Here is a 14,777-nt window from a genome sequence, read left to right as displayed (position 1 = left end):
ACAAGTTTTGTGTTCCCTTGCAATGCTTTTACGTTACCTCGCCATGCTTTTCCACTACCTTGCAATACTTTTTCGTTCCCTCGCAATATGTTTTGTGTTATAATGTAATTATACATGTAATACCTTTTTCCTTCAGTTCCTTCTAAGCTACTTAATGGATGAAACACACCAACCTCTTCGGCATCTCCTCTGGTCCTTTGCTGCTCTTGTCAGGATCACTCATCTTCCAGATCTCTGCACTCATTAGGTGGAGCGTACAGGCCAGCTGTCTGCTGCCCCTGCTCTGCCACCCTGCCTGTCTGCTCTGCCTAACAAGACCAGAGACGAGTCGGTGTCTTTTTAACATAACATCAGGACTTATCCAGCCATGATTGTGGCAACAAAAACGAAAATACTTTTCTTTAGCAGTGTTTGATGCAACAAAACCAAATATTTGACATCAGAACATTTTACAGCCTCGTCTGTGTTGAAAACCAGGTGTTTCAAGCCAAAACATGATCTTTTCCTAACCATAACCAAGTGTCTTTTGTGCCCAAACTTAACCAGACCACAAGCACTGCATTTTCACAACATAAAACCAAAAATGCAGCTAAAGAAATGTAAAGTTTCAACGTATGTGCGGTTTGCGGAACCATACACTCCCAACACTTAGCCTGACGATTGGGTTGAAATCAATAGTTAATTCGTCCACTTGCCAGTTGTCAAGACTCTGGTCTGTTCTGTCAGTAGCTGATAAGTGACAGCCAGTGGAGCAGGTGGGTGTAAAACGAGCCCCGTGTTTGTTTGTTTCTCACCCCCCCACCTGCTGTTGCTTCCTCCTTTCATTTATTTTGGGTTTCCTCATTTCATCCGTCACGTTTCTGTCCGTGGCAGATTGTTCCCAAGCTCCTCTCACAGCAGGGGTTCACAGATGGTAGATAGATAGTTCACTTCTGCTTTTTGATCCAGTTCAGATTTAGTTCAGCATTGATCACATTCAAAGTAGTGACTCACAACAGGAAAGTCACATTCTGATCACCTAGTTTGATTAAATTGTATTTCTGTTTTTATTTTGTGGCTGCTTATTAACAGTAGAGTCAGCTCTGGACTCAACTTGCCCTCAAGACACCTGTTTGAGGAATCTGAGACCCCAATTCAGTGTGTGTTTATTTAGCTTTTAACCCACTCGCACACACACACCCGAGCAAACAAGACTGAAAGGGCCAGTTACCTTGAAGGTCAGCACAGGTGTGATTGGCTGTTCCTGTCCTTTCACTGTTTTCCACCCGTGAAAAACAGACTCTTTTGTCTCAGCTGTCAACTTGAAACACTCAGCCGCCTGTTTGGTTTTGCTCATGTGACCTTCTGGCTCCTCACAGGCCAGAGTCATTCAAAGAAATCAAAGAAACACATTTGTAATCTCTATTATATTTCCTTGCCACGTAGCGATAAAAGTAGCTGTTAATCATGTTTTATGTGCTCATAATGCCTTTCCTCGTAGGTTTTCTTTCATTGTGGTTACAGCTCACGGATTTTTGTTTTAAAAATAATAAATAATACCAGTGTTCAGCTTCAGTGCTTTAGTAAGCGTACTGGATTGATTAGCTCAGACCTTTTTAAGGCTTGTTTTGGAGCGTGGCCTCTCAACTTGGAAATGGAAGAGTGATTCATTTCCCTAAAGTGTTACACTTAGAGAAGTGGGTGTTGATTTTTTTTTAGTATTGTATTATTATATAAGCTATATTAGACTATGAATCCATTAAACCTGTCGAATGCTTTAGTGTCCCTCAAGGAGTGTTGTAAAAAGTTAAGTCAAACTTGAGTAAGATTAAAGATATCGTGTTAAAATGTTACTCTGGTGAAAGTGGAAGTCACCCATCTGTACATGAGTAAAAGTTTTAAAAGTACATGTAAAAGTAAATTATATATATTGACATATATGTCTACATTGTATACTATGGGTCGACCCATTATCAGCATTTCTTTCTTCCTGGAATTAATGTATTTTTACCTGATTGCCCATGAATTTAAAAAAAAAGTGCTGATGCAGTATGCAATTTGCAAAGTATCTTGTAATAAACAATAATATTTGTCTCCAAAATGTAGTGGAGTGGAAGTGTAAAACAGCAGAAAAAGAAAATACTCAAGTACGAGCACCTCAAAATTGTGCTTAAGGAAGTCGTGTGTATTAAAATTATGACACGACAGCAGATTTCAGAAGACTGTTTGAATTTTGGTGCTCACATTGCTAATATTTGGAATTTGGATCTCAAAACAAATGTAAATATCTCTTTGCTTCACTGTCAATTTAGAGTATTAACCCAAACATAATGTCCACTGTGGACCTGTCCTGTTGGCAGACACATTCAGCTCCACTGATTACAACAGAACAAGCTATGAAGCTGAGCCAAAGAACCTGCAGGGAGCTAATAAAGCCGAGGAAAAGGACCCACATGCTTGGCTGACAGTCGTAAAACCTGATGAGGGAGCTATAAGGTTCAAGCTGGGCCAAAGCCAAAAAACTTTTATCAGACTGTATTAAAACACACTCAGCCACACAGACAACTGTGAAATACTCCAGGTCTGTTCACACACACACACACACACACACACACACACACACACACACACACACACACACACACACACACACACACACAGTCTGCAATCATGCGAATCAGGAATGATAAAAATCAATGTGAGATAGAAGTGATAATGAAAGAAATAACAGTGAAGAGTGATGGAATGTAACTAAGTACATTCAAGTACTGTACTTAAAGGGTAACTCCAACAATTTTACATATTAGAGTTTCTTTCTCCAGAGGAAGCTGCATGCAATCACATAAAATGCCTCCAGTGATATCACTCACTGGCTAAGTTGCATTGTGGGTAATGTAGGTTTTAAAAATGAAGAAACATTGGTGGATAAAAAAAGGTTAGATTTTGATCATTTCTTTTTGAACTGTCCATAATGAGTCCAGCAGTGTGAAAGGAGTGCAATGCTAGAAGAGTGGACTGCTTTTCAAAAACATGGTGCCTACATTACCCACAATGCAGTGACATCAGATTACATGCAGCTTCCTCTGGAGCCACAAAAAAACTTAATGCTACTTTTTCCACATATGCAGAAGTACTCCTCGAGACCTGTACCTACATTCTGGAGGCAAATGTTGTACTATTTCCTCCACTACATTTATTTCATTACTTTAGTTACTTGTTACTTTGAAGATTCAGATCAGTTTTATGATTTATCGATCTCCATTGAGCGCCGGCTGAGATGCTTTTTAAATTGTGTGCAGACTAATCGGCCAGGCCAAATCAGTTAATCCCTAATCTGGAGCATAGATCTGTGAGGAACATTTAACTGTGGCACCAGTTTATTCTGACCATACCATTAAAGTCCAAAGTCCAGCCTGACCCTCTCTATGTGCTGGACCGTGCCTGCTCTCCTTCACCCCCCCTCTCTTGGTTTGGGAGGTCAGCTGCCAGGAATGTTCACCACCTGAGAGAGGAAAACTGAGGCGGATGTTGGGTATGAAATCACTTCCTGCTTCGGGTCTGAATATAGTCATGATGGGGTACAGGGCGGATGTTTACATAGTGGACAACAGGGGCTCTTGACACAATAGGGACGGCTCATGTTTGTTGGATGACGGCAAGCATTGTGCCGTTGAAACGTATGCTCCCCCCCCCCCCTCAGTCTCAGCCTCCAAGTAAAGTTCCAGTTATCCCTTTGTTGCCCCGTGTTGTCCTGTTGCATGCTGGGATGCCTGCGTTCCTATTTTGCTGGACGACATTCAGCTTTCTGCTGCAGGACGAACGTTGCCGTGACATTTATTTGGCAGCTGGCAGAAACCACAGCTCATTCCTGCAGGGAGCGGACTGTAATCTGGACTCATATACATTTACACACACTGTTTTTGAATGACTTTCCAGGCTGGTACAGTAGTACAGACCCTCAGAGCAGGTGGTTCAGGTTATCTGTGTCAAATGGACTCTTCCTTCCTCTCGGAGCCGTGTCTCGGCCTATTTGACGGACTCATTCAGTCTCCTGGGTCACCGTCCATAAAGGTTTCTCTGCTATCCGCTCTGTCTACATGTGATATTAAAAAAAAAACGGAGGATAAAGCATAAACACACACACAGTTGGTTTGAATTCTCTGAGCGGAGAGGGATTTTCTCCAGTGTTTTGGGAGATTTGTGCCATATTTTAGACGAGTTAACTTCTTCCCCGTGGTGAGGATCCATTGGTAAGCAAAACAAGACCCCTCAGTGACCACCATCCATTTCAGATGACAGACGAGAAATGTGTGAAAACACTTTCATGAAAATCGGTAATATAACTTAACCTCTGACGCCACATAAAACACTCGTATAAGATCTTAAACCTGCATTTTAACTGATTTATAACCATCACCTAAAGTTGAAAATAACAAGCACATCCAGCAAGATTCCAATCTAGTAAATGTGAGCAATGTATGTTTCTGCAAAACTGCTGATATGTAAAATATATAAATACACCCAGTTTTGCTGCCACAAACACAGCTGGAGATGTCCCGATCCTTGTCAAAAATATCTGTTTTTTGTCTCCAAGACACGACTGGAGATGTCCCGAGGTCTCGTTAAAAACACCTAGTTTTATCACCACAAACACGGCTGGAAATTGTCCCAAGGCCTCTCAAAGGGTTTAATTGGGAGTCTTTCCTTATGACTAAGGCTTGACATGACTTTGTCATATCTATTGTTCTGCCCTTTTACTTGAATTTTTCTTAAAATAAATGATTTGATTGTCGTAATATTTCATTTTTCCTGCAGATATGCCTCAAAATAAACTGAACTATCAGCTAATACAGGTTTTTAATTTGAACAAACAATACGATCAGTGAACAACAACAACAAAGGTCTCTGATTCTGAAATGACTTGATGGCTAACAGACAACATTTTCTCTTAATAATACCAACAATTACTTAGAAGAAAAGTAGTTATTTGCAACTTTAAAGCCAGCTGAATACTTTGGATGCTATCGTTTAAGGCTCCAGACAATCAAAATTGTCATCAGATGCAGTTCTGTACAAAATTCCACACTATTTATATCTCCGGACTTTATATTCCCGAATGTCTCTTAGCTGTACATATTTTATTTTTATTTTTATTTTTAGATCTATATTTCTATTTTATTTTATATTCTTATATTTCTTATTTCTGTCTGGACAGAGGGAAACACAATTTCAATTCTCTGTATGTCTTGTACATATTGCAGTTTTGACAATAAAGTCGACTTTGAACTTTGAACTTTGAAAATAGTCTCAAATGAGCTCCATCAAAACCAACTACAACATTGAAATCCTGCTTTTGTGTAAATGCATGAGTAATAACAATCTAATGATGTAATATATTATAGTTTAACTGTCAGAGGGGACATTTTCCTGTATTAAGTACTTTCAGTACTTTAAGTACATTGTTCTGAATATACTTACATACTTTCACTAAAGAAACATTTTAAATGCAGGACTTTTACTTCTAACAGAGTATTTTTTACAGTGTGGTATTTGTACTTTTACTAAAGTAAAGGATCTGAATACTTCCTCCACCACTGCAAAACACTAGCAACAGTGAAGAAGGCAGAAAAACAGAGGAGGAGGGGAGGTTGCTGACAGAAAAATAGATTTTTCGAACCACAGCTTCATTTTATTAGAAAATGAACTAACACTGTACATGCTTCTGTTTCCCTGGTCGCTCTAATGTGGTGTCTGTTTTTTTTCTTTCTGTTGTAGTTTCCATTACCACAGTGTTGAAACGTTTGTAGTTACAGTAATTCGGTTATTTGTGTGTTCTGCACTTCCCAAAAGACATCAATGTTTCAAACTGTAAAGGGAAAAACCACTTGGCAGACGTAAGCAGTGACCTCCTCCTGGTGGTGTTGAGGGGTATAACAATTCAAACACAAATACAGTGCAGTTTTGAGTCCTTTGTCAGGTGTCTTTATTTATTGAAGATCCCCCTTAGCTTCTGTATGTAGACGACTCGGGGTCTCATTATTTTCATTAACAATAGTAAAAATGCTCTTTAAATGTGTAGAGTGCCTTATTATTGAGTCGTTTTCATAATCTGAGTCACACTTTGCACATGAAGTCAGGATCATTGTACCACTTTGCATCTTAAAGGACATATTATGCTCATTTTCAGGTTCATTATTTTATTTTGGGTTAAAAACACATCAGTTGTCTCATACTGTCCACTGCTGCAGCTCTGTATTCCCCCTCTGTCTGAAACACTGTTGTTAGCTCCTGTCTCTTTAAGGCCCGCCACCCAGTCTCCTCTGATTGGTCAGCTCACACATGCCTGACCCAGCATCACTATCAACAACAGAACAGTTGTGTGAAATAATTTCCTACATGCCAAACTAGCCGCTAGGCATAAATTATGCGAATGTGTGACTCTGTGACATCAAGGAATTAACGGCAGGATGACTGACGAGGCGTTTCAGGAGCAGTGTTTTCTGTAGGAGAGAGGAGCTTCTGGTGGGGTGGACTTTTTAACTTTCAAGATCTTTTACAGTCACAAGAAACAAAAACAAAAATGCATAATCGGTCTCCTTTAACAATACAATATAAAACTGCTTTTGGCCTGCGGCCCATCATGAAGTTTCAGTTTTAGCCCTCAAAGGAAAAAGGTTTGTGCACTCCTGTCTTAAAAGGTGTCAATATCCAGCCTGAGTTACAGCCCTGCACACTATATATACAACTTGTATCTCTCTCAATCAATTCTCTGATCTCCTAATCTTCTCTCATTGCGATCCTCTCATTGCTGACTGCACAGGAATGTCCTCTGGCCCTGGTTTGATTCTTCAAGTGGCCATCCAGCTCGAGCTGCCACAGGGTGGGGGGTTACAACAAGGGTTAGATGAGGTGAACAGAGGGGGAGTGGGGGTCAGTGCGTGGTGGCAGTGCCCTCTGTTTATAGTGAGATTAGAGGTTGACCTGTCCCCTCTGTTTCCCCCTCAAAGCTCTGACGCCTCGACAAGTGCCCTCTCCAGTTCTTTAACCACTGAATGAACCGACGCTGGAGAACTTTGCGAGAAATAATAGAGAAGAAAAGAAAGGACCTCCGATCGGGGCACTAAGATCTGAGTTTCCCACCTGGTAACAGCAGAGTTAAACATGTTAAGACAAGCAAAACATTTTGCTCCGTCAGAGTCATCAAATCGTTTTCCAACATCCACAGTGAAGAGACATTTTTTACTCTGCAGGCGAAGGTATTTTTTCCCACTCGATGACTATTGAGAAGACTTCTCAGGTCCTGCAGTCAGAGGGGGAAGCTGGCTGCCGAACACTACACTCATATTATATGAACAACAAAACTAATCGACTACATTCACAGTTTATGAAGCCCTGTCTGTCCGCATAATATTAACTTTCAGCTATTCGATTTCTTATGGCTCCCTGAAGGGGCGCTCCAGTGATTACACGTCAGGATCACTTAACTAATCAGGAAGTTTCCGCGCCTCTGGAGGAGGCGATGAAAATTACTCAAATGACATCACCGGAGTTAATTTGGTTTTTGGACTTTGGAGACAACAACCCTGAGACCTAAAAGCTGGGATGCCGTGTAAAACATGATTAAACAGATTGGGACAATTGGCTAATCCTTTTTGACATATTCTCAAATGAATACAGCACAAAGATATTTAATGTTTTACCTCATCAACACTCATTATTTTTGTAAATACCTGCTTATTCTGATTTTGATGCCGGCATCATGTTTCAAGTTGGGACAGGAGCATTGGAAGTAGTTATCCAATAGGCTCATTAAATACTAATTACTTAATCATTAGTTACTCTTTTTCTGTAGCCTTAAGTAAAGCGAAGCGTCACACTGAGTAGTAACCAGCTAGACTCATTAAATACTGATTACTACATAATTAATTACTCTTTGTGTACATTCAAGTAAAGTGAGACATCATACCATACCGTCATGTAAGCCACTAAAGGAATAGTGCATAAAATTATGTTCAAAAGTTTGTTACTCAGTGAAAAAAACAAGGAATCTGGGGACTTTGTTTTCTGAAGTTCTTGTGCAGACAGGAAACTGCTTCAAGTTGGGACAATAGAGCTGCTGTTTGGCTACTTTTGAGCTTCTTTTGCACTTTTTTCACAGCTTTCACAGCATTATCAACGACAGCTCAAATCCCGTCCTTTCCCTCAGAGTTATCTTAGGGAGTCTGGGCTTCATCGGGTGTCACCGTACCCTCGTTGCACCTTCCCTCCCCCCCATCCCGAGGAACTCGAGGAAGAGCCCTGATCCTGGAACATAAGGAACACAATCTGACCCCGTCCACACCAGGAAGGACACGGCGTCACACGGACAGGCTGGAGGAGAGGAAGGAAAAACACTAGCGGCAGCAGAAAATGAACGCCCTTTGTTTGCCTTGTACCTCACCAGACAGTTTGTGATGGCAGATTTATGAGCACCATCCTGATCAGGAGCTGTGCTTTGAAATCAGGAGATCTGGAGTAAAGTATCTAGCATGTGATACTTTCCTTCACCCACGGAGTTTGTTTAAACCTGTTCTGGGGCTACAGAGGCTGTAAAGAGGTTTCAGTACGGGAAGTAACATTTGGTATCTATAAACTACACTCTCTTATAACAGACGAGCCTGAGAGGAAAAACATAAACATGAAGTCAAAGGGGTCCCAGAGAAGTTGACCTTATGACACAAAGCAAAAAGAAGAAAATTACCTCATCTTTTCAAATTAACCACATTTCAAATATATCAAGTCAAGTCGTGTCAAGATGACATGTATTTATAGCCCGGTATCACATACATGGTCTCAGTGGGCTTTAAAGGCCACGGCAGCAGCAGTTCCTCCTGACCCACGTCTCTAAGACGACAAACTCCCCAAATATAAGAGAGGTCAAGAGGACGAGCTGGCCGGTACTGAATTAGAAATGTCAAAGCTTTAATAAAAGGCTCCCCTTTGCTCCTAGTGGATTTAAAACCTCAGTTCAGTGGGGCTGTACATCTGTGAAGAATCTGCACCGCTTCATCTGTGTACGTTAGCTAGACATCTTTATTATCCACATATCAAACATACTGTGATGAAAATGTCTCTTTTAATGAAAAGAGAGGGCATTTAGTTAGTTAGTTAGTTGTTAAATGTTAGTTAGTTAGTCGTTATTTATGTATTTATTTATTTATTTAATCAGTCGTTATTTTTTATTTATTTATTTAGTTAGTTAGTCATTATTTATTTATGTATTTAGTAAGTTAGTAAGTCGTTATTTATATATTTATTTAGTTAGTTAATTAGTAGTTATTTATTTATTTAGTTAGTTAGTAAGTTAGTCATTATTTATTTAGTTATTTAGTTAGTCATTATTTTTTTCTCTAATTTTTATTTAGTTAGTAAGTTAGTCATTATTTATTTATTTTTTAAATTTGGTTAGTTAGTCGTTATTTATTTATTTAGTTAGTAACTTAGTAAGTCATTATTTATATATTTATTTAGTTAGTTAATTAGTCGTTATTTATTTATTTAGTTTGTAAGTTAGTCATTATTTATTTAGTTATTTAGTTAGTTAGTCAGTCATTATTTTTTAAATTTATTTATTTAGTCGTTATTTTTTTTCTCTAATTTTTATTTAGTTAGTAAGTTAGTCATTTTTTAAAATGTATTTAGTTAGTCGTTATTTATTTATTTAGTTAGTAAGTCGTTATTTATTTTTTATTTATTTAGTTGGTTAGTCTTTATTTATTCATTGATTTAGTTAGTTAGTTAGTTACTTAGTTGTTAATTTGTTGTTTGTTAGTAAGTACAATGACTTTTCATTGTCTTAAATATAGCTTGCAGTAAAATAATTAATTGATTAAAATAACATTCAAAATGTGCAAGAAAGTGATCAACATCTAAAATCTACATCACAAAAGTAGAGGAGGAAGGATAGAAAAACCCTACAGTCTGCAGAGTTAACACCAGTAAAGATACTTGTGCTAACAATCAGAAGCTGTTTCTAATGTGCTTCCTGTTTTGGATCTCCCTTCTAGCAGTGCTGGAGGGGACAGCATCACACAGACAGCTTTAGATTTCTGGATAAGACTACGGGATCAAGAAGAGATCGAGCTAAAAGACCCGGAAGCATCTGTCTCAATCTCAGCGTTTGACAAGAAAGACAGTGAGTGGACTATTTCCTTTGGTCGTGGTCATCACACAGAAATAGAATAACAGAATTGTTTCTTTGTTTTTGACTGCGGGCAGTGTCTCTCAATCCTTCTTCATACTGTTTTCTGGCTCTGGAGCACCAACATGTAATCCGGGGTGTCATGGCTGAGATGAAAGCCAGAGGACTTGGGAAGAATCAGACTGTGGCAGAACAGGTGAATGGCGATTTAGTCTGTACGCCTCAGTGTGAGAGAGTTTTCTCCTCTGCAGGCTGCAAGACGATAAGTAGGAGGTTGAACTTCTACTTTTAAGTAGATTAATTCTGCCTTTAAATGAACAACCCAGCTGTAGTGTCTCTGTGTATGTTGTGTCACTTAGTCACCCAGTGAGTGACATCACTGGATATCACTTTATCCTACTTTTTCACCATTGCGACAGTCGTCCCCAGAACCTGTAAAAAAAATAATTTTGTCCGTTTCATCTGTCCGTCCAAATCATTTGCACAATATCTGAGACACACCTTGAGGGGATGTCTTTAAATTTGGTCACTTGGACTCAAGGAAAAACTGATTAGATTTTGGTGGCAAAAGGTCAAAAATCATGGTCATTGTAACTTCACAAAACACAACTCAAGAACAACTCATGGTTTTTTGAAGCATATTTTTTTCTTAACATGACATTTTGTGTCAAGTCTTGTTTTGACACTGGACATATTTTTTCTGTGTCTGATGTGCACATCCCAAAAATAATCAGTGAACTGCATCCACTCGTGTCACATGTAATGTAAGACTCTCAATAAAGATGAATGAGATTACCCTGATGTTAGAGTTCACATTCACTTGTTTGGTCGACATACAAACCCCCCATTCGCTGTGTGCAGCTGCCCTCTGCTGGTAGGTTTGATATCATATTCCAATGTCTTAATGATAATGATCATCTTTATTGAGACTCTTAATCCTCATTGTTAGTTAAAGCCAATTCACTTATTATGATGTAATCAGTTTAATAAAAAGATTGGCTTATCAGAAAGTCAACAGGATTAGTGGCTGACTGAAAACACCTTTCTCAGCATCTCCCTCAGGAAAATGTTTAGCCTCTTTTTGTGTTATGATCCATTTAGTTTTTAGGTGACAGCTCAAACAATCGCCACACTCATTTAATATATCGTTATATTTAGCCATTAATTTGAAGAGACAAAAGTGTGTGAAAGTGCTTTACAGTAACAGCACAAACATAAACAGTAAAACCTTTGGAGACTAACGCACACAAAAATAGAAACACTGAAATTGAAATAATAAAGTATAAAATAACAATAACAAATGTGAATAGAGAAAAGGCAGTAAAACATTTTAACAAGAATAATATTTACATAATAATGTCAGATCTGAATTCAGTCTCTAGGAATCAATAAGACTTTAACTGTTCTTATTCTCAGGCAGCTAAAGATGTGTTACCATTGCACCCGAGGGACCGTCCTGCTTCATATTTTTGCGTCGGTGAATCGTAAAACAAAAACAACTACAACATTACAATCAAAGACATTTAACCAAAAGCACCTCACATCATCAACAACAATACAGAATATAAATATACCAACATGGATTTGTTTAACAGGGCTGTAACTACATTGCAAACATGTCAGCCGTTGCAAGACCACGTAGTTTTATGAAGGTGTCTGCTGTGTGAAAATAGCTGCTTTCTTGTTTTTAGCTCAAGTTTCCAGTTTTATTACACATGGTAGTATTCATTACAGAGCTGATATTAATTAGTCAGTGGATGGGTTAGTTAAAAAAGACTGAATGGTGACTCCTCAACTATATGGATAAACGACTTTTTAAAGGTGCCCTATGTAGTTTTTTGCAGAATACATTTTAAAGAAGAGAAATCATCATTGACTGATTTATTTATTTTTTACCAAAACCAACTCTCTTTGTTTTCATGACTGAATAAACAAACTGACTTTAAAGGACAACACAGTTTCATTCTGTTTTACTTTGTTTATATGTGGCGGACCCTGCCACCTTTCTAGCTTCAAACAGTGTTCTGGAGACCATATTTTCCTCTGAGAACAGCTTGTTTATCCAGTCATGGATATTTGGTGCCGTTAACACACACACACACACACACACACACACACACACACACACACACACACACACACACACATATTGATTTCTGATGGATAAATATGATTTAATCTTTTGTACACCCACTTCACTGTTTGTCTTTGTTAAAAACGTACACCTAATAATCTTATGCATCCATCACGTTACGACATTATATGTAGTGGTGTAACCTGCTTTCTATCATCTTGCAGCCTTGTGAGGAGAACACTCTCTCAGATTGGGGGATATAGTCTAATTCTTTGGCCACCTTATTTGCCACATTGTGGTCTGGTTGAAGTCCTCTGGCTTTCATCTCAGCTAAGACACACTGGACGACGTGACTGTACTCCAGAGGCAGAAACGGGACGAAGAAGTCCACCAGGTGCTTGTTAATCGACCTTGAATGCCACAAGCCACCTACAGGAGGAGATTGAAAGGATACCACCAGTAGTTTTAGAAAAGCAGGTTTTTAAAATCTTTTTCTGTGTGATGACTCAAACAAAAGCAATAGTGTACTCACTATTTTCATTCAGTGCTGACACGGAGAGAGATAGTTTCAGGTCCCAAAGCTTGATCTCTTTTCGATCTCTTCCTTCTTTCCAGAAATCTAAAGTTGTCTGTGTGATGCTCCCCGATCCAGCATTGCTAGGAGGACGATCAGAAACAGGAAACATATGAGAACTGGTACAGACTCACAGGTAGATTATTCAAACACAAAACAATAATTGATGGTACTTGATTATTGATAACAACAACAATAATAATAATAATAATAATAATAATAATAATAATAATAACAATAAGAAGAAGAAGAAGAAGAAGAATTTGTGACATGCACCACCATTAATCTAATAAATAAAAGTACAGTTAATAAAATAGAATAAAATGCCTCAAAATACAATGAAACAAGATAAAAAGAGGAAAAATAAAACTTTTGTCTGACATTTATTAAGTGGCAATTTTAAAGTCTGATTGGTCAGACTGTGTTCATCCTTTCACCTGAGGAAGATGAAGATGGCTTTCCGATAAGAAACTCCATCCAGCTTGTTGTAGTGCTCCAGGTACGGCTGAATGGTGTCAATCAAGCCAGGATGCATCTTTTCCATCTGATCAAAGATGAACATGGAGCGTGCACAGTTGGTGACACTGTGTTTGATCTGCTGCTGTATCTGAGCCTGAAGAGAGACAGAAGCATATTTGATTCACACAGTCGGCCAAAAGGAACAGATTTCACTCTGTTTGAATCGTACCTGTCATACCTTATAGGTCTCAATTTTACTTGAATATGGGAAGTGATGTAGAGAATTGAAAATATGAACAAATTTGCTGTTCATTCCCTGTGAGTAGATGTTTTCAGCGATCAGTCTAGCAGCAAAGTTCTTCCCTGTGCCGGTCGGTCCGTGCAGAGAGAGAACCAGGGGCTTCTGTGGGTTGTTGTTGCTCATGAATCCAGCCACAGTCTTCAGGATGACATCTGCCGCAATGTGTTGTCCAAACAGTTTGTTTTCCAGGTCATCCCTGAGACCTAAAGAGTACACAGGAGAGACCTCTAATCACTCTGTACAAGTTTATTGTTGGCTCCCTGGAAGGTTTTAAAAGGATTTTTTTAGGGTATAGAATTTGTATCTGTATTAGGCAATGAATGTGGTCTGAGGCTGAATTACTTGTTGTATAGTTACCACAGCACAAATAAAAACAAGAACTAAATTGTTCGCAGCCAGGGTTTCAGAGACAGAAATCAGACGTCAAAATGCACAGGAATAATTAATACAAACATCAGAGAAGCCTACACAGTAAAAAACAAAAAAGGTAAAAAAAACAAACTGTCAAACGGTAAAAGACCATAAAATCCAAAACAGACTGCTACTGTTGTAGCTACATTGATTTACCATAAATCAAAAACAGCGCTTGACTGCAACTGTAAACTGTCATCATGTGTAGAAAACACACAATTTTACTGTAAAATTCTAAAGATTTGGGTAAAATTTGTGGGAAAAAACAGTTTTAAAAGCAAGTTAAGTGCCTTAAAATTAACGGTATTATTCTGACTATATGACAGATTTTGCTGATGTGTACGTTAAAATTTATGGTATAAAACCTTTCACCATTCAGGACAATCATAACTTCACATCCTCACCTTCTGCCTTGAAGGATATCCATGTTGAATCACAGCTTTCATGTGGAATGTCCACCTTCTTCCACAACTCCTTGAAAAAGTTAAACATTTCTTTGAATGGATTAAAGGTGTGCACGAGGACACTGGTTGTCAAAACAATGAGTAACAACAAATATATCCGCACTGGTTTCATCATTGAAAACCACTAAGTTGTTGCTGTCAGCAGCTTTTATGTCTGACAAAACAATCTTACCACAATGAGACCAAACCTCTTCTATGGCAATCACTTCTGTCAATGTGAACCGGTCCAGCAACTTCTGTTACGTGTCAACGCGTTCCTATGAAAAGGTTTCCGGACACACCCTGTAAGAAGAAGAAGTTAGATTTGAATGATCGTTGAATGTAAGCAAAAGTCC

The 14,777-nt window shown here is 38.6% G+C and overlaps 1 protein-coding gene across 1 annotated transcript; it reads right to left on the bottom strand.

Annotated features, from left to right (window-relative positions):
- Positions 1-12,417: 12,417 nt before the first annotated feature.
- Positions 12,418-14,554, bottom strand: LOC141005999 (torsin-1A-like). Its single transcript, XM_073478075.1, has 5 exons — positions 14,383-14,554; positions 13,505-13,770; positions 13,245-13,420; positions 12,766-12,890; positions 12,418-12,662 (listed from the first exon to the last, which is right to left on the bottom strand). The coding sequence occupies exons 1-5, from the start codon at positions 14,552-14,554 to the stop codon at positions 12,418-12,420; spliced, it is 984 nt and encodes a 327-aa protein (XP_073334176.1).
- Between the last annotated feature and the right edge of the window lie 223 nt (positions 14,555-14,777).

The sequence above is a fragment of the Pagrus major genome, chromosome 12, assembly GCF_040436345.1.
Source record: "Pagrus major chromosome 12, Pma_NU_1.0".
NCBI lineage: Eukaryota > Metazoa > Chordata > Actinopteri > Spariformes > Sparidae > Pagrus > Pagrus major.
This window is presented reverse-complemented; position numbering and strand designations above follow the sequence as displayed.